Here is a 25,880-nt window from a genome sequence, read left to right as displayed (position 1 = left end):
CAGTGCCCAGTGATCCTTCCAGGATGATTCCTTAAACTTTCTCCTTTTTGTCCTGTAGGTTTGTCACATTCGGGGATGGCACCGGTGATACGAGAGAATCAGAAGTTAAAAAATAACGTGTAGAGACTACTTGATAGACAAGACTGATAAACTCAATAAATACAGTATTCTTTACTTAACATTCACTGTGTTTGCCAAACAAGGACTGATATTCACGGAATCGCCGTGCTGGCAAAAAATCAAATATGTTTTTTTTTGGCCTTTGGGCAAAGATTCGGAATGTACGTGCAAAACTGAGAGATCCCCTGACCTTTTTCCAAGAAAGAGCCCAGGAGCCCCCATCCCAACCGGAACCACGCAGGCGCAAGCATATAGGAATGACTTTTGAACTCATTAAACGCACTGAGAAATTCCGTGAATGTGTAACAATGTAACCAGATGTATACCGAGCTATACGGACTGACGGTGCGCGTGTCTTTGGCGGGTTACCTCCCACGCGCCCCACGCCGTAATGAACACAGCGGCTTTACAACTTAAAATTAAGTAGGTTGTGGAGTTTTGTCTTTCTTTCCTGAATCACCGGCACAGCCTGAGATGCCCTGAGATGCATCTGACAGGAAAAATCCCCCAAAACCTGCTGTTTTCCCCAAAAATCTCATCCACCTGACCTTGCTCTACCCAAGCCATTCCTTCAGGGAGGGTGTTTGGTTCTCCCTGCCCTTGCTGGGGACACTTGGAAGGTCTCCATGCAAAATTCCACGGGGACAAACAGAAAGGTCACTCCCTGAGATGTGTCTGAAGGAAAAATCCCCAAAACTTGCTGTTTTCCCCAAAATTCTTTGCTGCCCCAGCCTTACTGTCCTCGCTCTACCCAAGCCATTCCTTCAGGGAAGTTGTTCGGCTCTCTCTGCCTTTGCTGGGGACACTTGGAAGGTCCCCATGGAAAACTCCATGGGGACAAACGGAAAGGTAATTCCTGCAGATGTGTCTGATAGGAAAAATTCCCAAAACCTGCTGTTTTCCCCAAAAATCTCATCCATCCCAGCCCTGCTGACCTTGCTCTACCCAAGCCATTCCTTCAGGGAAGTTGTCTGGCTCTCTCTGCCCTTGCTGGGGACACTTGGAAGGTCCCCATGGAAAACTCCATGGGGACAAAGGGAAAGGTAATTCCTGCAGATGTGTCTGACAGGAAAAATCATCCAATTTCCAAAAATCCCCTTCTGTTTTCCCCAAAAATCTTTGCTATCCCAGCCCTGCTGACCTCACTTTACCCAAGCCATTCCTTCAGGGAGGGTGTTTGATTCTCCCTGCCCTTGCTGGGGACACTTGGAAGGTCCCTGTGGAAAACTCCATGGGGACTAACGGGAAGGTCACTGCAATGGTGCTGTGTCCTTTGGAAAACCCAGTCCTGTCCCTTATAGAGATGCAAGGACAGGGACACTGCAGCTGGCAGGTCACACAGGGATTTGTGCTGATGGCAGGGAGGTCCTTGGGATAGCCAGGATCTGGGGATTTTGGGATCTTGGGATTCCCATGTGGAGCAAAGGATTTGGATGTGAGGAGCTGGATGAGTTTGCCAAGGAAAACTTTGGGAAAGCCTGGCCTGCTTTGGGCTGCTGGGCTGATGTTCCTCCCTGATCCCAGGATGGATTTTTTTCCGCGTGGAGTGGTGTTCTTGGGAATTTTCCAGTGGGGAGTTATCCCAAAGATGTCTGCATATTTTTATTTATATTTTTATATACATACATATCTTAATCTGCATATACATATCTATTTATTTATGTTTATATGCACAAACATAATTATTTCTGTTTCTATGCATATTTATTTATATTTATCTGCATATATATTTCTATTTCACTGCATATACATGTTTATTTCTATTTCCATACGTATTTATTTCTATTTTTATGCAGCTTTATTTCTATACATTCTGTACAGATTTATTGCTTATTTCTATACACATATTTTTCTATTTAGCTGCGCGTACAAATATATTTCTATTTCTCTGCATATATCCATATTTACTTATTTATATTTCCCTGCCTGTATCTATACTTATTTATTTATATTTCTCTGCATATCCGTATGCATTTATTGAGATTTAAGCATATCCATATGTATTTATTTATATCTATCCATATCCATATATATATTTATTTAGATTTATCCATATCCACATGGATTTATGGCCTGTACTATATGAGCCACGAGGCCCCAGGGCCTCGGGACATGTCCCCAAGGGGTGGCTGTGGCATCTGGTGGCACCTGGAGAGATCTGTGGGGCTGGAATGCTGCACCTGGGATGGAAAGTGGGAATCTGTGCTGGGAACAGCCTCTGGCTGTGCTGCTTCTCCTCCCTGTGGGAACCCCTGGGCTGCTGTTGCTGCTGTCACAAATCCTTCCTGCTCTGCAGCTGATTTTCCAGGGAATATCTGAGGCTCCTTCTGATGCCTCACCCAAAACAGAGGCCAGACAAGGTCCTGCTTGTGCCACTGTGACCCTTCTCCATGTCCTCTTCCAGGACCTTCCCAGTCCCTTCCTTCTGGATTTTCTCCCCTCTCACCAGCTGCCCTGCTGGCACAGCAAGAAATCCCTGGGAAATATCCAATTATGATTCTTTAAAATAGAAATTCAGGCTCTTCCCTCCCCTGAACATAATTGTGAGAATCACCAGAAAATCAGGAAGCATCAAAGAGAAAGGATAAAATGAGTTAAAACAGGGAATTGTTGGTTTTGCAGAAAGCTTTATTTAATTATTCTCATTGTGTGCAGTTGGATCAGAGGGATCAATGAGCTGGAACAGGATTGGGATTTTCATGGCCAGGCCCCACAGTCGTCACTGCAGCTCCTCCTGCACTCCCATTGCACCTTCAGCAGCTGCAGGGCTTGAGGACAGCACTGGCCAGAGGTGTGGCAGCCTGGAAAGCAAGCAGGATTTTCCTTGGGGAAGGAAGGGATGATGTTTGTGATGCTCTCTCCTCCCTGCCCTCCCTCCCTTGCCCCAGGGCGTCCCCAGCCTTTGGGGCTGATGGAAGAGGCACTGACCCTTCAGGTGTCCCTCCTGTGTCCCTCCCATGTCCCTCCCTGTCACTCACGGAGCTCACAGCCCCAGGCCCTGCTTCAGGGTGGAGATCAGTGGGTATTTGCCCTGGTGGCAGAAGTTGCCAGTGAAGTCATCCAGGTCGATGGTCCACACCATGGCTCCTCCAAAGTTGTTCTGCTTCAGCCACTGAACCTGTGGGGAGAAAGCCGCGGGGAAATCCCGGTGAGCACCAGGAGCTGCTCCTGTCCTTCCCACGGCCATTCCAGCCCCATCCCAGCCCTGCTGCCCCCAGACCTTGAGGCCAAAGCTCTTGACGTTGTCGTAGCCAATCCATTCGCTGCCCTTGTAGGCGTAGGGAACATCCTCAGGGGAATCCCTCTCCTGAGGCAGCCGAGCAGATTCCAGCCCTGCCAGCATTCCCATTCCCTCCTCACCCCCATTCCAGCAGCTCCCTGTGCACACAGGGAAGGACAGAAAGATGACCTGATGGGACATCTGAGATGACCAGAAGGGATGGATTTATCCCTGCCAAGGCACTGGGGTACTCTGCTGTAGGGGATGGGATTCCCCAGCAAGGAAATAAATAGATTAATTGAGATAAATTAATGCCTTCCCAGGCATTCTGACAGGTTGCAGGGTTGGAGGAGTTTTTGGTGGGATAATAATTTAATAATTTCTCTTTAACCCTAAACCAGTCGCAGCTTGGAGAGGGACTTTGGACAAGGGATGGAGTGACAGGGTGAGGGGGAATGGCCTTGGGATGAAGGAGAGCAGGGCTGGATTGGGTCTTAGGGAGGAATTGTTCCCTGGGAGGGTGGGGAGGGCCTGGAATGGAATTGCCAGAGAAACTGTGGCTGCCCCTGGATCCCTGGAAGTGTCCAAGGCCAGGCTGGACAGGGCTTGCAGTGACCTGGGACAGTGGAAGGTGTCCCTGCCCGTGGAATGGGATGAGTTTAAGGTCCTTTCCCACCCAAACCAGTCTGGGATTCCATGATTCCATGTCTTACACAGGCTTTAAAACCCCGGAGAACCAAACTGCCTTTATCCTGTTTTTCCTCACCTATAGCGAGGACAAATGCTCCATTTCTCTATAAAAGGGAAAAAAACCATTCCTCTTCACCTCAGCTTTCGATTTGTGACTGAACAAAGAGGAACAACAACTGAGCTTTCTGGCTCACAACCAGTTTTCGCCTCAAAATGTTGCCGGAAGAGTCCCGGAAAATCCCGAAGAAGAGCAGGCAACATTGACATCTGCTGTCTGGAATCTTAATAGCCACGGACTCCAAGATTCCCATAAAGCCAAGAGCACGGAAACAGCCCAAAAAAAAAAAGTTGAAGCAGCGAGTATTGTTTGCAGAAAGCTTTATTTAATCATCATTATCATGTGCAATTGGATCCGGGGGATGGAGCAGTGGGGGGCTCAGTGGGGGGCCAGTTGCAGCAGGAGCAGGTGGCGTCAAAAACCAGCCCCTCGGGGCACTTCTGCCAGTAGGTCCGGCCATCATAGCAGTTGTAGAAGTTATTGGGGTTCTTGGGGTCGGGGTATTGCCCGTTGGCTTTGCCAACACAGAATGTAGGATCGAAGGGGGTGATGGTGGTGGTGGTGGTGGGAGCCTCAGTGGTGGCAAGCAGGGGCTCGGTGGAAGGAACACATCCTGGAATTCAAGCAGGAAAGGAAAATTTTCATCTTGGAAGTGTCTCATCCCTCCCATCCCTTCCTAAGGAGCTTGGGAGTCTCCATCAAGGAGCCTCGGTGATGGGTGACAGGGGGAACCCAGTCTGGAATTGAATAAATTGATGTGATAAAGAAATGGATGGAAATAAACTGATTAATGCCTTCCCAGGCATTCGGAGAGGTTGCAGGGTTGGGCGAGTTTTTGGAGAAATGTGTTCAATAGTTTCTCTCTAACCCTAAACCAATCTTGGAGAGGGACTTTGGACAAGGGATGGAGGGACAGGGCAAGTGGGAATGGCCTTGGGATGAAGGAGGGCAGGGTTAGTTGGATTTTAGGGAGCAATGGGAAAACAGGAAAGGAAAATTTTCACATTCCCAGTGTTTCATCATTCACAGGGAGCTCGGCAGTCTCCTCCAAGGAGCTTCTCCCACTCTCCTGGAGCCACTCACCATTGTTCTGCAGCCCCAGGCCGTTCTTCAGGGTGGAGATCAATGGATATTTGCCCTCCTTGCAGAAATCCCCAGTGAAGTCATCCATATCCAGGGCCCAGACCATGGCACCTCCGAAGTTGTTCTTCTTCAGCCAGTCAACCTGTGGGGTGCCAGGGAGAAATCCTGGTGAGTGCCAGGAACTGATCCCAAGGAAGGTTCCAGCCCTGTCCCATCCCAGCCCTGCTGCCCCCAGACCTTGAGGCGAAAGCTCTGCATGTTGTCATAGCCAACCCATTGGCTGCCCTTGTAGGCATAGGGAACATTCTGGGGTTGATTCCAAGCCTGGGTGCCTCCGGAGCTCAGGAGATCACAGATCTAGAGAGAAGGGAGTAGGAATGTTATCCACGGAAAGAGAAAATCCCAGGCTGTGCCATTGTCTTGGCTTTATCCTGGGCTTTTGTGCCATTTCCCTGCTTAAGTGTATAACTTTTCACCAACAATTCCATCTCAGCCAAGCAGAAAACTCCATGGGAGCTTCCTGATAAATTCCCCCAAATGATTTGAGAGAGGAATGCAATGGGATCACACACACCTCGTAGTAAGCCAGAGTTCCAGGTGCCCCAGTGTAAGGTCCAGCAGAGCCAGTGCCAGATGCTGGAGCTCCAACAGAGGTGTTGGATGGGTTCTGCAGGGTGAAGGTCTTTCCATAGGTTGGGAATCCCACCAGGAGCTTCTCAGCTGGAGCACCGTTGTTCTTCCAGTACTTCATGGCGTATTCCTGCAAGGAACCAGTCCTGCTCAAGTCTTTGCTGGAATTTGTGGGATGGATTCCTTGAAATGTCCGTGACAGAGCCATCAGGGGTCTGAGGGCTGTGGCTGTCCCACAAAGACACTCACAACGTTGAAGTAGTCCCTAGTGTCAGCAGGGCCGGCGAACAGGGGGCTGTTCTCACCAGTTCTCCTCTCCAAGAATCCGTGGAAGTCGTAGGTCATCACGTGGATGTAATCCAGGTACCTGTGGGGAGCAGGGGCTGTGTCCTGGCCGGAGTGACCACAGCTCAGGGTGGCTGGTCACCCCCCAGCCTGGCCACATCCCCTCCTGCTGCCCATGGGGCTCCCTCAGGGGCTCTTTCACTTCAGCAATTCCAGGAAAACCCTCAAATTCCACAGTGATCCCAGGCTTTGCCACTCACTTGCCAATCTCAGCGATCTCGTAGCCAGCCTGGATGGTGGAAAGTCCAGCAGCAACAGCAGCAGTGATCATGAGCCTGGGCCGGAGGGTCCGTTTGCCTTCTTCCTCGAAGGCTGTGAGCATTTCCTGAGGGATGCCAGGGACAGCAATCACTGGGAGCTCTGGGATGGAGCTTTGCAGCCACCAGAGCTCACAGGCCTGCAGCCAAACCCACCTTAAGCAGGACAGTGAAGAGAGCCTTGTCCTGGGCGGGGCTGCTCCTGGAGCCAGGGTATTCCCAGGCCAGGTCCACCCCACTGAATCCGTAGAGCCGCAGGACCCTGATCAGGGAGTTGATGAAGGTCCGGCGGTTCTGGGTTGTGGAGACCATGGTGGAGAACCTGTGGAAGCAGAGGAGAGAGTTGAGTTTCAATGAAGTGTATTCCTCTTTTTTCAAGTTGGTGTTTAGGGCATGGCTTGAACTCACTTCTGGCTGTGGGAATTCCATCCTCCAATGGCCAGCAGGGTCTTCAGATTGCTGTTGCTGCAAAGGAAGGGGCAGAAAGTGGAGTTACTGCAAGTCCACAGCACGCTATCCCCGTGCTCAGGGGACAGGGCTCTCCCACTGCCCTGTCCTGTCTGTGTCTCTCTCCCTCTCCGCCTCCCTCACCCAGAGCTGCTGTCGCTGTGCTGAGAGTGAAGCACAGGGCAGGAGCAGGGAGGGAGAAGCAGAACTCACTGGATCTTGAGGCGGTTGAAGAACCTGTACGAGGTTTCATCATTCCATTCACTGAAGGTGATCTCGTTGTTGCTCATGCCAGCAAAGGCATAGATCAGGTGGTCGCACAGGCAGGTATCAATATTTTCGGGGGTGAATTTGCCCAGGCCAGGTCTGTACTGAGCCCAGTTGGTGAAGTAACAGGTGAGCACATAGGCAGAGCCTGCAGGGACACACAGACACGCAGAGGCTGCAGGGCACTGCACAGCCCAGGCACGGCGGGCACAGCATCCCCACGGAGCTGCTGGCACAGCGCCGGGCACAGGGAAAGGGCAGCAGCGCTGGGCATCCCTCGGACACTGCCAGGCTGCCCGGGACAGCCCTGCAGGCGCTGCCTTCCTCCTGTGGCCCTGGGCACGGGGCAGTCCCGCAGCCTGCGGTGCCCTGCAGCTCCTGCCTCGGGCTCTGAGCCCCAAACGGGACCTTCCTGCCCAGGAGACACCAGGGATCTCCTGCAGAGCAGGGCTGGGAACGGGGAAGGCACTGTGTGGGTTGATCTGGCTGGGAAGGGATTGGGGAAGTTGTTGTGGGGAAGAAGCACTTACCGACATGGGCGTTCAGCAGCAGCAGGGCCAGACCTGGCAGGGCACAAGGAAACAACAAAGGAGTCACTGTCTGCTCTTAGAAATGCAAAGCTCTCATGCAAGACTCTCTTCCTAAGCTGAGGCAGAAGAGTGTTGTCAAATCATTTCAAGCAAAAGCAGAGAAGAGAATCCAAACAGGATTCCAAAGCAGTCATTTGATTTTTAGATTTAGATTTAAAAGTACATTCCAATTCCAGCCTGCGCTGAACCCTTTTCATGTTCAAAGCAGAACAGATCCCCAACAGCAGCAGCCCCAAAGAACAGAACCTTCCCTCCCAAAGGGAAATGATGAAATCTTTGGTAGAAAAGAGAGAGCAGCATTTTTACCCCACCAAGCCCCTGTCCAGGCAGCAGAGTGACAGTGGCAGAGCCACAGCCCTGGCCAGCAAGGCAGAGAGCTGCAGTTTGCAGCAGCACTCACCGGTGAGCAGAGTGAGCTTGGCCATCTTGGACCAGGACTGATGTGCTCAGGCTCTCTCCCACTTTTATACTCTACTCCTCTCTCCTGCCAATCTTGCATCAACAGCCATCGACAAATATTACGCAACTTAGCAAAGATCAGTGTCACCAGGTGTGACACCAGGACAATGGGGATGAGCACTCCAGCTGGAGTGGTCACTGCTGTGGGACTGTGCCATGTCCTGGCACCACAGGAGCACATGAAGAAAGTCATCATTTCTTTGATTGTTCAAATGTTATTTCCAGTTTTGTCACCTCAGGTGACTGCGCAGGGCCCAATGGCTGAAGGTTGTGACCTTGTGCTGTCCTTGAGCCTTCCACTGCGGTGGCACTGCCAACACCAAGCTTTGGGCATTGCAAGGGCTGGGTGTCCTTGGTGGGATCATCCCAAGGCAGGGCTGAGCAGGGCTCTGGCTGCCAGCACTGGGAATGTTGGAGGATTTGGGCTCTGGGATCACTTGGTCTGGGAAGCCTTAGGACAGCTGGATCTTCATGTTGTGAGCTGTTTCTTGCCCTCCCAGCTGAGATGGGGTCACATCAGGAAAAAGAGGAAAAAATTTCTTTATTTCTTGGAGGTTAAACTCTATAAGAGAGACCACAGATCATGAGGCAGGTTGATTTCCCCCTCACATTTACTCCTTCCTCTTTTTCCTCAGCTCTTTCCCAAACTGAGACACCCCCGTATTGCTGAACATTGCTATTTCTCCTTCGCTGAAGCTCCATCAGCTGAATGCCTCAAAATATCCTTTCCACCTTTTTCTTTCATCTCCTCTTTCCACGTGGAGACTCCAACCTCTCACCCTGTATGAGGAGACCAGGAATTTCTTCCCTTTTCCCCACTCAGGTGATGCCTTAAATGCTGGTAAAAATAAGTTGCAGACACGGCATAGAAGAGGGGAATAGAATAGGGGAAAAGGGTATTTCCTTGGTTTAATAGGATCCCAGGTGCCCCCTTGTCAAAGGTGGAATCAGGCCAAGGAGCACACCGTGTACAACGCAGATACAATTTTAGGGACCTCACAAATTAGCATATCTATCTAAAATCCCCCAATAAGAAACTTAACAAATGAAGTAATTGTCCCCCTGTTCTAATTAACCCCACCCTAAATGAGGCTGCAATCTAGTTTACATGTTCCAGAGAGGAGGGTCCATCCAAGGTTGGAGCCTCACCTTCTGAGATGGTAGGGATGTTTTGTCTTCTCCAGAGAACCCTGAAGTATTCTAACACCAGAGTGCAAGGGTTATAAACATGTGGGGCTGAGGTACAGGGAATAATAGGTACAGGGAATGGGAAAGGGTAGAAAATATATTAAAAGGGTATAAAAATTATAAAGAAAAAGGACATAAAACCTATAAGGCATCACGGAGTGGGACACAGTGGGCATCCAGCCATGTCCCTGTACTGGGAATGTTTTATTCCTCTTAGGGTGACATGAAAGTGACTTTCCAGGAGGTCACCCAGCTTTGGATAAATGGAAAACAGCCCCATATCAGATGCTGGCAAATTAAACTGTGCCAGCCTGAGCCTTTGGGATTTCGTGCAGGTGGGATATGGCTGATAACAGGACAACGTCCCCTCAGAGTATTTTTCCAGCATTTTTCTTGGTTGATAAAGTCACACAGGACAAATCCAGTAGGGATGGATCTGGAAAATCCCAACCTCAGTGACCTCTGGAGCGTTTTCAGGTCTGTTATCCATGGAATGTGTTTGGAAAGGAAGGTGCTTGGGGGCTCAAGGACACTTGTCCTCATGTAGGGGCAATGAGTGGGAGTTGGGCAGGTTCTGGAATTTTCCCTCAGGCCTTTTCCTTCAGGACTTTTCCTGCCTTTTTTCTGTTCTAACAAAGGTGCTTTGCCGTGGGTTCCCTGGGAGTGGTGAGAGGGGAGAGGAACTGGTCCTTGCTGAAGAAATTACAGTTCAAAAGAGCAGGAAAAGTCCTCTCTGGGCCTCTCTGGGCTGTTCCTGCTGCATCTTTCCTCTGAAATTGTCATCCTGCTGATCCCATGGCTCTGTTGGGATTAAGTCTTTCCGTCCTTCAGCTCTTTCCTGATGGCTCACGGAGAGCAGACCCTGATCTTTGTGGTGTCCAGCTGAGCAGTGCCCAGTGATCCTTCCAGGATGATTCCTTAAACTTTCTCCTTTTTGTCCTGGAGGTTTGTCAGATTCGGGGATGGCACCGGTGATACAAGAGAATCAGAAGTTAAAAAATAACGTGTAGAGACTACTTGATAGACAAGACTGATAAACTCAATAAATACAGTATTCTTTACTTAACATTCACTGTGTTTGCCAAACAAGGACTGATATTCACGGAATCGCCGTGCTGGCAAAAAATCAAATATGTTTTTTTTTGGCCTTTGGGCAAAGATTCGGAATGTACGTGCAAAACTGAGAGATCCCCTGACCTTTTTCCAAGAAAGACCCCAGGAGCCCCCATCCCAACCGGAACCACACAGGCGCAAGCATATAGGAATGACTTTTGAACTCATTAAACGCACTGAGAAATTCCGTGAATGTGTAACAATGTAACCAGATATATACCGAGCTATACGGACTGACGGTGCGCGTGTCTTTGGCGGGTTACCTCCCACGCGCCCCGCGCCGTAATGAACACAGCGGCTTTACAACTTCAAATTATGTAGGTTGTGGAGTTTTGTCTTTCTTTGCTGAATCACCGGCACAGCCTGAGATGCCCTGAGATGCGTCTGACAGGAAAAATCCCCCAAAACTTGCTGTTTTCCCCAAAAATCTTTGCTGCCCCAGCCTTACTGTCCTCGCTCTACCCAAGCCATTCCTCCAGGGAAGTTGTCTGGCTCTCTCTGCCCTTGCTGGGGACACTTGGAAGGTCCCCATGGAACACTCCATGGGGACAAACGGAAAGGTCACTCCCTGAGATGTGTCTGACAGGAAAAATCCCCAAAACCTGCTGTTTTCCCCAAATATCTCATGCATCCCGGCCCTGCTGACCTTGCTCTACCCAAGCCATTCCTTCAGGGAGGGTGTTTGGTTCTCCCTGCCCTTGCTGGGGACACTTGGAAGGTCTCCATGCAAAATTCCACGGGGACAAACAGAAAGGTCACTCCCTGAGATGTGTCTGAAGGAAAAATCCCCAAAACTTGCTGTTTTCCCCAAAATTCTTTGCTGCCCCAGCCTTACTGTCCTCGCTCTACCCTGAAGCCATTCCTTCAGGGAAGTTGTTCGGCTCTCTCTGCCCTTGCTGGGGACACTTGGAAGGTCCCCATGGAAAACTCCATGGGGACAAAGGGAAAGGTAATTCCTGCAGATGTGTCTGACAGGAAAAATCATCCAATTTCCAAAAATCCCCTTCTGTTTTCCCCAAAAATCTTTGCTATCCCAGCCCTGCTGACCTCACTTTACCCAAGCCATTCCTTCAGGGAGGGTGTTTGATTCTCCCTGCCCTTGCTGGGGACACTTGGAAGGTCCCAGTGGAAAACTCCATGGGGACTAACGGGAAGGTCACTGCAATGGTGCTGTGTCCTTTGGAAAACCCAGTCCTGTCCCTTATAGAGATGCAAGGACAGGGACACTGCAGCTGGCAGGTCACACAGGGATTTGTGCTGATGGCAGGGAGGTCCTTGGGATAGCCAGGATCTGGGGATTTTGGGATCTTGGGATTCCCATGTGGAGCAAAGGATTTGGATGTGAGGAGCTGGATGAGTTTGCCAAGGAAAACTTTGGGAAAGCCTGGCCTGCTTTGGGCTGCTGGGCTGATGTTCCTCCCTGATCCCAGGATGGATTTTTTTCCGCGTGGAGTGGTGTTCTTGGGAATTTTCCAGTGGGGAGTTATCCCAAAGATGTCTGCATATTTTTATTTATATTTTTATATACATACATATCTTAATCTGCATATACATATCTATTTATTTATGTTTATATGCACAAACATAATTATTTCTGTTTCTATGCATATTTATTTATATTTATCTGCATATATATTTCTATTTCAGTGTATATACGTTTTTTTCTATTTCCATACGTATTTATTTCTATTTTTATGCAGCTTTATTTCTATACATTCTGTACAGATTTATTGCTATTTCTATACACATATTTTTCTATTTAGCTGCGCATACAAATATATTTCTATTTCTCTGCATATATCCATATTTACTTATTTATATTTCCCTGCCTGTATCCATACTTATTTATTTCTATTTCTCTGCATATCCGTATGCATTTATTGAGATTTAAGCATATCCATATGTATTTATTTATATCTATCCATATCCATATATATATTTATTTAGATTTATCCATATCCACATGGATTTATGGCCTGTACTATATGAGCCACAAGGCCCCAGGGCCCCGGGACATGTCCCCAAGGAGTGGCTGTGGCATCTGGTGGCACCTGGAGAGATCTGTGGGGCTGGAATGCTGCACCTGGGATGGAAAGTGGGAATCTGTGCTGGGAACAGCCTCTGGCTGTGCTGCTTCTCCTCCCTGTGGGAACCCCTGGGCTGCTGTTGCTGCTGTCACAAATCCTTCCTGCTCTGCAGCTGATTTTCCAGGGAATATCTGAGGCTCCTTCTGATGCCTCACCCAAAACAGAGGCCAGACAAGGTCCTGCTTGTGCCACTGTGACCCTTCTCCATGTCCTCTTCCAGGACCTTCCCAGTCCCTTCCTTCTGGATTTTCTCCCCTCTCACCAGCTGCCCTGCTGGCACAGCAAGAAATCCCTGGGAAATACCCAATTATGATTCTTTAAAATAGAAATTCAGGCTCTTCCCTCCCCTGAACATAATTGTGAGAATCACCAGAAAATCAGGGAGCATCAAAAATATTAAGGATAAAACGAGTCGAAACAGGGAGTTGTTTGTTTTGCAGAAAGGTTTATTTAATTATTCTCATTGTGTGCAGTTGGATCAGAGGGATCAATGAGCTGGAACAGGATTGGGATTTTCATGGCCAGGCCCCACAGTCGTCACTGCAGCTCCTCCTGCACTCCCATTGCACCTTCAGCAGCTGCAGGGCTTGAGGACAGCACTGGCCAGAGGTGTGGCAGCCTGGAAAGCAAGCAGGATTTTCCTTGGGGAAGGAAGGGATGATGTTTGCGATGCTCTCTCCTCCCTGCCCTCCCTCCCTTGCCCCAGGGCGTCCCCAGCCTTTGGGGCTGATGGAAGAGGCACTGACCCTTCAGGTGTCCCTCCTGTGTCCCTCCCATGTCCCTCCCTGTCACTCACGGAGCTCACAGCCCCAGGCCCTGCTTCAGGGTGGAGATCAGGGGGTATTTGCCCTGGTGGCAGAAGTTGCCAGTGAAGTCATCCAGGTCGATGGTCCACACCATGGCTCCTCCAAAGTTGTTCTGCTTCAGCCACTGAACCTGTGGGGAGAAAGCCGCGGGGAAATCCCGGTGAGCACCAGGAGCTGCTCCTGTCCTTCCCACGGCCATTCCAGCCCCATCCCAGCCCTGCTGCCCCCAGACCTTGAGGCCAAAGCTCTTGACGTTGTCGTAGCCAATCCATTCGCTGCCCTTGTAGGCGTAGGGAACATCCTCAGGGGAATCCCTCTCCTGAGGCAGCCGAGCAGATTCCAGCCCTGCCAGCATTCCCATTCCCTCCTCACCCCCATTCCAGCAGCTCCCTGTGCACACAGGGAAGGACAGAAAGATGACCTGATGGGACATCTGAGATGACCAGAAGGGATGGATTTATCCCTGCCAAGGCACTGGGGTACTCTGCTGTAGGGGATGGGATTCCCCAGCAAGGAAATAAATAGATTAATTGAGATAAATTAATGCCTTCCCAGGCATTCTGACAGGTTGCAGGGTTGGAGGAGTTTTTGGTGGGATAATAATTTAATAATTTCTCTTTAACCCTAGACCAGTCGCAGCTTGGAGAGGGACTTTGGACAAGGGATGGAGTGACAGGGTGAGGGGGAATGGCCTTGGGATGAAGGAGAACAGGGCTGGATTGGGTATTAGGGAGGAATTGTTCCCTGGGAGGGTGGGGAGGGCCTGGAATGGAATTGCCAGAGAAGCTGTGGCTGCCCCTGGATCCCTGGAAGTGTCCAAGGCCAGGCTGGACAGGGCTTGCAGTGACCTGGGACAGTGGAAGGTGTCCCTGCCCGTGGAATGGGATGAGTTTAAGGTCCTTTCCCACCCAAACCAGTCTGGGATTCCATGATTCCATGTCTTACACAGGCTTTAAAACCCCGGAGAACCAAACTGCCTTTATCCTGTTTTTCCTCACCTATAGCGAGGACAAATGCTCCATTTCTCTATAAAAGGGCAAAAAACCATTCCTCTTCACCTCAGCTTTCGATTTGTGACTGAACAAAGAGGAACAACAACTGAGCTTTCTGGCTCACAACCACTTTTCTCCTCGAAATGTTGCCGGAAGAGTCCCGGAAAATCCCGAAGAAGAGCAGGCAACATTGACATCTGCTGTCTGGAATCTTAATAGCCACGGACTCCAAGATTCCCATAAAGCCAAGAGCACGGAAACAGCCCAAAAAAAAAAAGTTGAAGCAGCGAGTATTGTTTGCAGAAAGCTTTATTTAATCATCATTATCATGTGCAATTGGATCCGGGGGATGGAGCAGTGGGGGGCTCAGTGGGGGGCCAGTTGCAGCAGGAGCAGGTGGCGTCAAAAACCAGCCCCTCGGGGCACTTCTGCCAGTAGGTCCGGCCATCATAGCAGTTGTAGAAGTTATTGGGGTTCTTGGGGTCGGGGTATTGCCCGTTGGCTTTGCCAACACAGAATGTAGGATCGAAGGGGGTGATGGTGGTGGTGGTGGGAGACTCAGTGGTGGCAAGCAGGGGCTCGGTGGAAGGAACACATCCTGGAATTCAAGCAGGAAAGGAAAATTTTCATCTTGGAAGTGTCTCATCCCTCCCATCCCTTCCTAAGGAGCTTGGGAGTCTCCATCAAGGAGCCTCGGTGATGGGTGACAGGGGGAACCCAGTCTGGAATTGAATAAATTGATGTGATAAAGAAATGGATGGAAATAAACTGATTAATGCCTTCCCAGGCATTCGGAGAGGTTGCAGGGTTGGGCGAGTTTTTGGAGAAATGTGTTCAATAGTTTCTCTCTAACCCTAAACCAATCTTGGAGAGGGACTTTGGACAAGGGATGGAGTGACAGGGCAAGTGGGAATGGCCTTGGGATGAAGGAGGGCAGGGTTAGTTGGATTTTAGGGAGCAATGGGAAAACAGGAAAGGAAAATTTTTGCATTCCCAGTGTTTCATCATTCACAGGGAGCTCGGCAGTCTCCTCCAAGGAGCTTCTCCCACTCTCCTGGAGCCACTCACCATTGTTCTTCAGCCCCAGGCCGTTCTTCAGGGTGAAGATCAGGGGGTATTTGCCCTCGTGGCAGAAATCCCCAGTAAAGTCATCCATATCCAGGGCCCAGACCATGGCACCTCCGAAGTTGTTCTTCTTCAGCCAGTCAACCTGTGGGGTGCCAGGGAGAAATCCTGGTGAGTGCCAGGAACTGATCCCAAGGAAGGTTCCAGTCCTGTCCCATCCCAGCCCTGCTGCCCCCAGACCTTGAGGCGAAAGCTCTGCATGTTGTCATAGCCAACCCATTGGCTGCCCTTGTAGGCATAGGGAACATTCTGGGGTTGATTCCAAGCCTGGGTGCCTCCGGAGCTCAGGAGATCACAGATCTAGAGAGAAGGGAGTAGGAATGTTATCCACGGAAAGAGAAAATCCCAGGCTGTGCCATTGTCTTGGCTTTATCCTGGGCTTTTGTGCCATTTCCCTGCTTAAGTGTATAACTTTTCACCAACAATTCCATCTCAGCCAAGCAGAAAACTCCATGGGAGCTTCCTGATAAATTCCCCCAAATGATTTGAGAAAGGAATGCAATGGGATCACACACACCTCGTAGTAAGCCAGAGTTCCAGGTGCCCCAGTGTAAGGTCCAGCAGAGCCAGTGCCAGATGCTGGAGCTCCAACAGAGGTGTTGGATGGGTTCTGCAGGGTGAAGGTCTTTCCATAGGTTGGGAATCCCACCAGGAGCTTCTCAGCTGGAGCACCGTTGTTCTTCCAGTACTTCATGGCGTATTCCTGCAAGGAACCAGCCCTGCTCAAGTCTTTGCTGGAATTTGTGGGATGGATTCCTTGAAATGTCCGTGACAGAGCCATCAGGAGTCTGAGGGCTGTGGCTGTCCCACAAAGACACTCACAACGTTGAAGTAGTCCCTAGTGTCAGCAGGGCTGGCGAACAGGGGGCTGTTCTCACCAGTTCTCCTCTCCAAGAATCCGTGGAAGTCGTAGGTCATCACGTGGATGTAATCCAGGTACCTGTGGGGAGCAGGGGCTGTGTCCTGGCCGGAGTGACCACAGCTCAGGGTGGCTGGTCACCCCCCAGCCTGGCCACATCCCCTCCTGCTGCCCATGGGGCTCCCTCAGGGGCTCTTTCGCTTCAGCAATTCCAGGAAAACCCTCAAATTCCACAGTGATCCCAGGCTTTGCCACTCACTTGCCAATCTCAGCGATCTCGTAGCCAGCCTGGATGGTGGAAAGTCCAGCAGCAACAGCAGCAGTGATCATGAGCCTGGGCCGGAGGGTCCGTTTGCCTTCTTCCTCGAAGGCTGTGAGCATTTCCTGAGGGATGCCAGGGACAGCAATCACTGGGAGCTCTGGGATGGAGCTCTGCAGCCACCAGAGCTCACAGGCCTGCAGCCAAACCCACCTTAAGCAGGACAGTGAAGAGAGCCTTGTCCTGGGCGGGGCTGCTCCTGGAGCCAGGGTATTCCCAGGCCAGGTCCACCCCACTGAATCCGTAGAGCCGCAGGACCCTGATCAGGGAGTTGATGAAGGTCCGGCGGTTCTGGGTTGTGGAGACCATGGTGGAGAACCTGTGGAAGCAGAGGAGAGAGTTGAGTTTCAATGAAGTGTATTCCTCTTTTTTCAAGTTGGTGTTTAGGGCATGGCTTGAACTCACTTCTGGCTGTGGGAATTCCATCCTCCAATGGCCAGCAGGGTCTTCAGATTGCTGTTGCTGCAAAGGAAGGGGCAGAAAGTGGAGTTACTGCAAGTCCACAGCACGCTATCCCCGTGCTCAGGGGACAGGGCTCTCCCACTGCCCTGTCCTGTCTGTGTCTCTCTCCCTCTCCGCCTCCCTCACCCAGAGCTGCTGTCGCTGTGCTGAGACTGAAGCACAGGGCAGGAGCAGGGAGGGAGAAGCAGAACTCACTGGATCTTGAGGCGGTTGAAGAACCTGTACGAGGTTTCATCATTCCATTCACTGAAGGTGATCTCGTTGTTGCTCATGCCAGCAAAGGCATAGATCAGGTGGTCGCACAGGCAGGTATCAATATTTTCGGGGGTGAATTTGCCCAGGCCAGGTCTGTACTGAGCCCAGTTGGTGAAGTAACAGGTGAGCACATAGGCAGAGCCTGCAGGGACACACGGACACGCAGAGGCTGCAGGGCACTGCACAGCCCAGGCACGGCGGGCACAGCATCCCCACGGAGCTGCTGGCACAGCGCCGGGCACAGGGAAAGGGCAGCAGCGCTGGGCATCCCTCGGACACTGCCAGGCTGCCCGGGACAGCCCTGCAGGCGCTGCCTTCCTCCTGTGGCCCTGGGCACGGGGCAGTCCCGCAGCCTGCGGTGCCCTGCAGCTCCTGCCTCGGGCTCTGAGCCCCAAACGGGACCTTCCTGCCCAGGAGACACCAGGGATCTCCTGCAGAGCAGGGCTGGGAACAGGGAAGGTACTGTGTGGGGTGGACCTGGCTGGGAAGGGATTGGGGAAGTTGTTGTGGGGAAGAAGCACTTACCGACATGGGCGTTCAGCAGCAGCAGGGCCAGACCTGGCAGGGCACAAGGAAACAACAAAGGAGTCACTGTCTGCTCTTAGAAATGCAAAGCTCTCATGCAAGACTCTCTTCCCAAGCTGAGGCAGAAGAGTGTTGTCAAATCATTTCAAGCAAAAGCAGAGAAGGGAATCCAATAAGGATTCCAAGGCAGTAATTTGATTTTTAGATTTAGATTTAAAAGCACATTCCAATTCCAGCCTGCGCTGAACCCTTTTCATGTTCAAAGCAGAACAGATCCCTGATGACAGCAGCCCCAAAGAACAGAACCTTCCCTCCCAAAGGGAAATGATGAAATCCTTAACAGTAAAGAGAGAGCAGCATTTTTACCCCACCAAGCCCCTGTCCAGGCAGCAGAGTGACAGTGGCAGAGCCACAGCCCTGGCCAGCAAGGCAGAGAGCTGCAGTTTGCAGCAGCACTCACCGGTGAGCAGAGTGAGCTTGGCCATCTTGGACCAGGACTGATGTGCTCAGGCTCTCTCCCACTTTTATACTCTACTCCTCTCTCCTGCCAATCTTGCATCAACAGCCATCGACAAATATTACGCAACTTAGCAAAGATCAGTGTCACCAGGTGTGACACCAGGACAATGGGGATGAGCACTCCAGCTGGAGTGGTCACTGCTGTGGGACTGTGCCATGTCCTGGCGCCACAGGAGCACATGAAGAAAGTCCTAATTTCTTTGATTGTTCAAATATTATTTCCAGTTTTGTCACCTCTGGTGGCTGCGCAGGGCCTGATGGCTGAAGGGTGTGACCTTGTGCTGTCCTTGAGCCTTCCACTGGGGTGGCACTGCCAACACCAAGCTTTGGGCTTTGCAAGGGCTGGGTGTCCTTGGTGGGATCATCCCAAGGCAGGGCTGAGCAGGGCTCTGGCTGCCAGCACTGGGAATGTTGGAGGATTTGGGCTCTGGGATCACTTGGTCTGGGAAGCATTAGGACAGCTGGATCTTCATGTTGTGAGCTGTTTCTTGCCCTCCCAGCTGAGATGGGGTCACATCAGGAAACAGAGGAAATTTCTTTATTTCTTGGAGGTTAAACTCTATAAGAGAGACCACAGATCATGGGGCAGGTTGATTTCCCCCTCACATTTACTCCTTCCTCTTTTTCCTCAGCTCTTTCCCAAACTGAGACACCCCCGTATTGCTGAACATTCCTATTTCTCCTTCGCTGAAGCTCCATCAGCTGAATGCCTCAAAATATCCTTTCCACCTTTTTCTTTCATCTCCTCTTTCCACGTGGAGACTCCAATCTCTCACCCTGTATGACGAGACCAGGAATTTCTTCCCTTTTCCCCACTCAGGTGATGCCTTAAATGCTGGTAAAAATAAGTTGCAGACACGGCATAGAAAAGGGGAATAGAATAGGGGAAAAGGGTATTTCCTTGGTTTAATAGGATCCCAGGTGTCCCCTTGTCAAAGGTGGAATCACGCCAAGGAGCACACCGTGTACAACGCAAATACAATTTTAGGGACCTCACAAATTAGCATATCTATCTAAAATCCCCCAATAAGAAACTTAACAAATGAAGTAATTGTCCCCCTGTTCTAATTATCCCCCCCTAAATGAGGCTGCAATCTAGTTTACATGTTCCAGAGAGGAAGTTCCATCCAAGGTTGGAGCCTCTAGTTCTGAGATGGTAGGGATGTTTTGTCTTCTCCAGAGAACCCTGAAGCATTCTAACACCAGAGTGCAAGGGTTATAAACATGTGGGGCTGAGGTACAGGGAATAATAGGTACAGGGAATGGGAAAGGGTAGAAAATATATTAAAAGGGGATAAAAAGTATAAAGAAAAAGGACAAAAAACCCATCAGGCATCACGGAGTAGGACACAGTCGGCACCCAGCCATGTCCCTGCACTGGGAATGTTTTATTCCTCTTAGGGTGACATGAAGGTGACTTTCCAGGAGGTCACCCAGCTTTGGATAAATGGAAAACAGCCCCATATCAGATGCTGGCAGAATAAAATGTGCCAGCCTGAGCCTTTGGGATTTCATGCAGGCACGGGGTGGGATATGGCTGATAACAGGACAACATCCCCTCAGAGTATTTTTCCAGCGTTTTTCTTGGTTGATAAAGTCACACGGGAGAAATCCAGTTGGGATAGATCTGGAAAATCCCAACCTCAGTGACCTCTGGAGCGTTTTCAGGTCTGTTATCCATGGAATGTGTTTGGAAAGGAAGGTGCTTGGGGGCTCAAGGACACTTGTCCTCATGTAGGGGCAATGAGTGGGAGTTGGGCAGGTTCTGGAATTTTCCCTCAGGCCTTTTCCTTCAGGACTTTTCCTGCCTTTTTTCTGTTCTAACAAAGGTGCTTTGCTGTGGGTTCCCTGGGAGTGGTGGGAGGGGAGAGGAACTGGTCCTTGCTGAAGAAATTACAGTTCAAAAGAGCAGGAAAAGTCCTCTCTGGGCTGTTCCTGCTGCATCTTCCCTCTGAAACTGTCATCCTGCTGATCCCATGGCTCTGTTGGGATTAAGTCTTTCCGTCCTTCAGCTCTTTCCTGATGGCTCACGGAGAGCAGACCCTGATCTGTGTGGTGTCCAGCTGAGCAGTGCCCAGTGATCCTTCCAGGATGATTCCTTAAACTTTCTCCTTTTTGTCCTGGAGGTTTGTCACATTCGGGGATGGCACCGGTGATACGAGAGAATCAGAAGTTAAAAAATAACGTGTAGAGACTACTTGATCGGCAAGACTGATAAACTCAATAAATACAGTATTCTTTACTTAACATTCACTGTGTTTGCCAAACAAGGACTGATATTCACGGAATCGCCGTGCTGGCAAAAAATCAAATATGTTTTTTTTTGGCCTTTGGGCAAAGATTCAGAACGTACGTGCAAAACTGAGAGATCCCCTGACCTTTTTCCAAGAAAGACCCCAGGAGCCCCCATCCCAACCGGAACCACGCAGGCGCAAGCATATAGGAATGACTTTTGAACTCATTAAACGCACTGAGAAATTCCGTGAATGTGTAACAATGTAACCAGATATATACCGAGCTATACGGACTGACGGTGCGCGTGTCTTTGGCGGGTTACCTCCCACGCGCCCCGCGCCGTAATGAACACAGCGGCTTTACAACTTCAAATTATGTAGGTTGTGGAGTTTTGTCTTTCTTTCCTGAATCACCGGCACAGCCTGAGATGCCCTGAGATGCATCTGACAGGAAAAATCCCCCAAAACTTGCTGTTTTCCCCAAAAATCTCATCCACCTGACCTTGCTCTACCCAAGCCATTCCTTCAGGGAGGGTGTTTGGTTCTCCCTGCCCTTGCTGGGGACACTTGGAAGGTCTCCATGCAAAATTCCACGGGGACAAACAGAAAGGTCACTCCCTGAGATGTGTCTGAAGGAAAAATCCCCAAAACTTGCTGTTTTCCCCAAAAATCTTTGCTGCCCCAGCCTTACTGTCCTCACTCTACCCAAGCCATTCCTTCAGGGAGGGTGTTTGGTTCTCCCTGCCCTTGCTGGGGACACTTGGAAGGTCTCCATGGAACACTCCATGGGGACAAACAGAAAGGTAATTCCTGCAGATGTGTCTGACAGGAAAAATAATCCAATTTCCAAAAATCCCCTTCTGTTTTCCCCAAAAATCTTTGCTATCCCAGCCCTGCTGACCTCACTTTACCCAAGCCATTCCTTCAGGGAGGGTGTTTGATTCTCCCTGCCCTTGCTGGGGACACTTGGAAGGTCCCTGTGGAAAACTCCATGGGGACAAACGGGAAGGTCACTGGAATGGTGCTGTGTCCTTTGGAAAACCCCGTCCTGTCCCTTATAGAGATGCAAGGACAGGGACACTGCAGCTGGCAGGTCACACAGGGACTTGTGCTGATGGCAGGGAGGTCCTTGGGATAGCCAGGATCTGGGGATTTTGGGATCTTGGGATTCCCGTGTGGAGCAAAGGATTTGGATGTGAGGAGCTGGATGAGTTTGCCAAGGAAAACTTTGGGAAAGCCTGGCCTGCTTTGGGCTGCTGGGCTGATGTTCCTCCTTGATCCCAGGATGGATTTTTTTCCATGTGGAGTGGTGTTCATGGGAATTTTCCAGTGGGGAGTTATCCCAAAGATGTCCGCATATTTTTATTTATGTTTTTATATACATACATATCTGTCTGCATATACATATCTATTTATTTATATTTATATGCACAAACATAATTATTTCTGTTTCTATGCATATTTATTTATATTTATCTGCATATATATTTCTATTTCACTGCATATACTTTTATTTCTATTTCCATACATATTTATTTCTATTTTTATGTAGCTTTATTTCTATACATTCTGCACAGCTTTATTGCTTATTTCTATACACATATTTTTCTATTTAGCTGTGCATACAAATATATTTCTATTTCTCTGCATATATCCATATTTATTTATTTATATTTCCCTGCCTGTATCCATACTTATTTATTTATATTTCTCTGCATATCCGTATGCATTTATTGAGATTTAAGCATATCCATATGTATTTATTTATATCTATCCATATCCATATATATATTTATTTAGATTTATCCATATCCACATGGATTTATGGCCTGTACTATATGAGCCACAAGGCCCCAGGGCCCCAGGACATGTCCCCAAGGGGTGGCTGTGGCATCTGGTGGCACCTGGAGAGATCTGTGGGGCTGGAATGCTGCACCTGGGATGGAAACTGGGAATCTGTGCTGGGAACAGCCTCTGGCTGTGCTGCTTCTCCTCCCTGTGGGAACCCCTGGGCTGCTGTTGCTGCTGTCACAAATCCTTCCTGCTCTGCAGCTGATTTTCCAGGGAATATCTGAGGCTCCTTCTGATGCCTCACCCAAAACAGAGGCCAGACAAGGTCCTGCTTGTGCCACTGTGACCCTTCTCCATGTCCTCTTCCAGGACCTTCCCAGTCCCTTCCTTCTGGATTTTCTCCCCTCTCACCAGCTGCCCTGCTGGCACAGCAAGAAATCCCTGGGAAATATCCAATTATGATTCTTTAAAATAGAAATTCAGGCTCTTCCCTCCCCTGAACATAATTGTGAGAATCACCAGAAAATCAGGGAACATCAAAAATATTAAGGATAAAATGAGTCAAAACAGGGAGTTGTTTGTTTTGCAGAAAGCTTTATTTAATTATTCTCATTGTGTGCAGTTGGATCAGAGGGATCAATGAGCTGGAACAGGATTGGGATTTGCATGGCCAGGCCCCACAGTCGTCACTGCAGCTCCTCCTGCACTCCCATTGCACCTTCAGCAGCTGCAGGGCTTGAGGACAGCACTGGCCAGAGGTGTGGCAGCCTGGAAAGCAAGCAGGATTTTCCTTGGGGAAGGAAGGGATGATGTTTATGATGTTCTCTCCTCCCTGCCCTCCTTCCCTGGCCCCAGGGCGTCCCCAGCCTTTGGGGCTGATGGAAGAGGCACTGACCCTTCAGGTGTCCCTCCTGTGTCCCTCCCATGTCCCTCCCTGTCACTCACGGAGCTCACAGCCCCAGGCCCTGCTTCAGGGTGGAGATCAGTGGGTATTTGCCCTGGTGGCAGAAGTTGCCAGTGAAGTCATCCAGGTCGATGGTCCACACCATGGCTCCTCCAAAGTTGTTCTGCTTCAGCCACTGAACCTGTGGGGAGAAAGCCACGGGGAAATCCCAGTGAGCACCAGGAGCTGCTCCTGTCCTTCCCACGGCCATTCCAGCCCCATCCCAGCCCTGCTGCCCCCAGACCTTGAGGCCAAAGCTCTTGACGTTGTCGTAGCCAATCCATTCGCTGCCCTTGTAGGCGTAGGGAACATCCTCAGGGGAATCCCAAGCCTGGGTGGCTCCGGTGTTCAGAAAGCTGCAGATCTGAGAAAAAAGGCACAGCGGGATAGTCAGCGGTGGGCTGGGGAAAAGGGAATGCTGGAACATGGGCTGGGTTAGGAATTCCGGGCTGGGAAGCCCCAGCAGTGCCCCTGCTGCACTCAGAGTGCCGCGCTGAGCTCCACACACACCTCGTAGTAAGCCAGCAGCCCAGCCTCCCCGGTGTAGGGTCCGGCAGGGCCAGGGCCAGAGGCTGGGGCTCCGATGGCAGTGTTGGATGGGTTCTGCAGGGTGAAGGTTTTCCCGTAGGTTGGGAATCCCACCAGGAGCTTCTCAGCTGGAGCACCGTTGTTCTTCCAGTAGTTCATGGCGTATTCCTGCAAAAGCCAGCGCGGTTCAGGGCTGGGATGTGCTGGGGGGAAGAGGAGCCTGGCAGAGAGAGCCCAAAGGCACTCACCACACTGAGGGTGCTGTCGGAGCTGAACAGGGGGCTGTTCTCGCCTGTGGAGCCATCCCAGGGCCCGTGGAAGTCGTAGGTCATCACGTGGATGTAATCCAGGTACCTGTGGGGAGCAGGGGCTGTGTGCTGGCCGGAGTGACCACAGCTCAGGGTGGCTGGTCACCCCCCAGCCTGGCCACATCCCCTCCTGCTGCCCATGGGGCTCCCTCAGGGGCTCTTTGGGGTTTTCCCTTGCAGGAACCCAGCCCAGTCCCACCAGAGATCCCAGGCTTTGCTACTCACTTGCCCAGCTCAGCGATCTCATAGCCAGCCTGGATGGTGGAAACTCCTCCGGCCACAGCAGCAGTGACCATGAGCCTGGGCTGGTTGGTCTGCCTGGCTTCCTGCTCAAAGGCTGCCAGCAGTTCCTGAGGGATGCCAGGGACAGCAATCACTGGGAGCTCTGGGATGGAGCTCTGCAGCCACCAGAGCTCACAGGCCTGCAGCCAAGCCCACCTTAACCAGGGTGGTGAAGAGAGCCTTGTCCTGGGCAGGGCTGCCCCTGGAGCCAGGGTATTCCCAGTCCAGGTCCAGCCCATCGAACTGATACTGGCGCAGGAACTTGACCACGGAGTTGATGAAGGTCTGGCGGTTCTGGGGTGTGGAGACCATGGTGGTGAACCTGGGCAAGCACAGCAGGACAGTGTTGGGGTTGAATTGCAGCCTCTTTCTCCTCTCCCTCCCTTCACTGGGAAGGATTGTTGGAAAGAGCTGCTTTGAACTCACTTCTGGGTGCCAAAATTCCATCCTCCAATGGCCAGCAGGGTCTTCAGATTCCTGTTCCTGCAAGGGAAGGGACAGGAACTGCAGTGAGCCTGAGGCTTTGCTGTCACTATGGCCTTTGCAGGTTCTTTTGGTGGGGAAGGCCAGGAGCAAAGGGGCAGAACCTGGAGCCATTGTCCCCAAGCTCAGGGGACAAGGCTGTCCCCCTTCCCTGCCCTGCCGGCCCCAGAGGGAGAAGCAGCCCTGCCAGGCTGGCAGCACTCACTGGTTCTTGAGGCCGTTGAAGGACCTGTAGAGGGTCTCATCGTTCCACTCATAGGTGGTGATCTGGTTGTTGTTCATGCCAGCAAAGGCATAGATCAGGTGGCTGCACAGGTTGGGGTCGATGTTGTCAGGGGTGTACTTGCCCTCGCCAGGTCTGTACTGAGCCCAGTTGGTGAAGTAACAGGTGAGCACATAGGCAGAGCCTGCAGGGACACACAGACACGCAGAGGCTGCAGGGCACTGCACAGCCCAGGCACGGCGGGCACAGCATCCCCACGGAGCTGCTGGCACAGCGCCGGGCACAGGGAAAGGGCAGCAGCGCTGGGCATCCCTCGGACACTGCCAGGCTGCCCGGGACAGCCCTGCAGGCGCTGCCTTCCTCCTGTGGCCCTGGGCACGGGGCAGTCCCGCAGCCTGCGGTGCCCTGCAGCTCCTGCCTCGGGCTCTGAGCCCCAAACGGGACCTTCCTGCCCAGGAGACACCAGGGATCTCCTGCAGAGCAGGGCTGGGAACGGGGAAGGCACTGTGTGGGTTGGATCTGGCTGGGAAGGGATTGGGGAAGTTGTTGTGGGGAAGAAGCACTTACCGACATGGGCGTTCAGCAGCAGCAGGGCCAGACCTGGCAGGGCACAAGGAAACAACAAAGGAGTCACTGTCTGCTCTTAGAAATGCAAAGCTCTCATGCAAGACT

The 25,880-nt window shown here is 51.0% G+C and overlaps 3 protein-coding genes and 1 long non-coding RNA gene across 4 annotated transcripts; 1 reads left to right on the top strand and 3 right to left on the bottom strand.

Moving 5' to 3' along the window:
- Positions 1 to 2,727: 2,727 nt before the first annotated feature.
- On the bottom strand, positions 2,728 to 8,183 carry LOC146427020 (acidic mammalian chitinase-like). The gene is made up of 11 exons (XM_085083129.1): positions 8,108 to 8,183; positions 7,648 to 7,680; positions 7,064 to 7,265; positions 6,812 to 6,868; positions 6,560 to 6,725; positions 6,347 to 6,471; positions 6,051 to 6,168; positions 5,746 to 5,931; positions 5,409 to 5,528; positions 3,099 to 3,238; positions 2,728 to 2,921 (listed from the first exon to the last, which is right to left on the bottom strand). The coding sequence occupies exons 1-10, from the start codon at positions 8,130 to 8,132 to the stop codon at positions 3,104 to 3,106; spliced, it is 1,167 nt and encodes a 388-aa protein (XP_084939255.1). The 5' UTR covers positions 8,133 to 8,183; the 3' UTR covers positions 2,728 to 2,921; positions 3,099 to 3,103.
- LOC146427019 (uncharacterized) lies at positions 4,642 to 10,420 on the top strand. The gene is made up of 2 exons (XR_014856622.1): positions 4,642 to 5,339; positions 10,186 to 10,420. It is a non-coding gene; the product is annotated as an uncharacterized LOC146427019 (long non-coding RNA).
- A 2,559-nt stretch (positions 10,421 to 12,979) lies between these two features.
- On the bottom strand, positions 12,980 to 18,433 carry LOC146427018 (acidic mammalian chitinase-like). Its single transcript, XM_085083130.1, has 11 exons — positions 18,358 to 18,433; positions 17,898 to 17,930; positions 17,313 to 17,514; positions 17,061 to 17,117; positions 16,809 to 16,974; positions 16,596 to 16,720; positions 16,294 to 16,417; positions 15,995 to 16,180; positions 15,658 to 15,777; positions 13,351 to 13,490; positions 12,980 to 13,173 (listed from the first exon to the last, which is right to left on the bottom strand). The coding sequence occupies exons 1-10, from the start codon at positions 18,380 to 18,382 to the stop codon at positions 13,356 to 13,358; spliced, it is 1,173 nt and encodes a 390-aa protein (XP_084939256.1). The 5' UTR covers positions 18,383 to 18,433; the 3' UTR covers positions 12,980 to 13,173; positions 13,351 to 13,355.
- Positions 18,434 to 23,015: 4,582 nt separating this feature from the next.
- On the bottom strand, positions 23,016 to 25,874 carry LOC146427017 (acidic mammalian chitinase-like). The gene is made up of 10 exons (XM_085083127.1): positions 25,776 to 25,874; positions 25,191 to 25,392; positions 24,929 to 24,985; positions 24,659 to 24,824; positions 24,446 to 24,570; positions 24,161 to 24,266; positions 23,895 to 24,080; positions 23,629 to 23,748; positions 23,387 to 23,526; positions 23,016 to 23,209 (listed from the first exon to the last, which is right to left on the bottom strand). The coding sequence occupies exons 2-9, from the start codon at positions 25,265 to 25,267 to the stop codon at positions 23,392 to 23,394; spliced, it is 972 nt and encodes a 323-aa protein (XP_084939253.1). The 5' UTR covers positions 25,268 to 25,392; positions 25,776 to 25,874; the 3' UTR covers positions 23,016 to 23,209; positions 23,387 to 23,391.
- Between the last annotated feature and the right edge of the window lie 6 nt (positions 25,875 to 25,880).

This window comes from Lichenostomus cassidix, chromosome 26 (assembly GCF_008360975.1).
Source record: "Lichenostomus cassidix isolate B80296 chromosome 26, HeHo_3.0, whole genome shotgun sequence".
Taxonomy (NCBI): Eukaryota; Metazoa; Chordata; class Aves; order Passeriformes; family Meliphagidae; genus Lichenostomus; species Lichenostomus cassidix.
The sequence above is the reverse complement of the archived record's forward strand: the minus strand, read 5'-3'. Positions and strand labels throughout refer to the sequence as shown.

Coding starts and splice junctions, on each gene's coding strand:
- LOC146427020 (XM_085083129.1), bottom strand. CDS start 8,132: ATGGCCAAGCTCACTCTGCTCACCG. Junction 6,726..6,811: donor TGGAATTCCCACAGCCAGAA/GTGAGTTCAAGC, acceptor CTGCTTCCACAG/GTTCTCCACCATGGTCTCCA. Junction 5,529..5,745: donor GAACTCTGGCTTACTACGAG/GTGTGTGTGATC, acceptor CCTTCTCTCTAG/ATCTGTGATCTCCTGAGCTC.
- LOC146427018 (XM_085083130.1), bottom strand. CDS start 18,382: ATGGCCAAGCTCACTCTGCTCACCG. Junction 17,118..17,312: donor TTCAACCGCCTCAAGATCCA/GTGAGTTCTGCT, acceptor CTTCCTTTGCAG/CAACAGCAATCTGAAGACCC. Junction 13,491..15,657: donor TGCAGAGCTTTCGCCTCAAG/GTCTGGGGGCAG, acceptor TTCTCCCCACAG/GTTCAGTGGCTGAAGCAGAA.
- LOC146427017 (XM_085083127.1), bottom strand. CDS start 25,267: ATGAACAACAACCAGATCACCACCTATGAGTGGAACGATGAGACCCTC. Junction 24,825..24,928: donor TGGAATTTTGGCACCCAGAA/GTGAGTTCAAAG, acceptor GTGCTTGCCCAG/GTTCACCACCATGGTCTCCA. Junction 24,081..24,160: donor CCGACAGCACCCTCAGTGTG/GTGAGTGCCTTT, acceptor TGGCTTTTGCAG/GAATACGCCATGAACTACTG.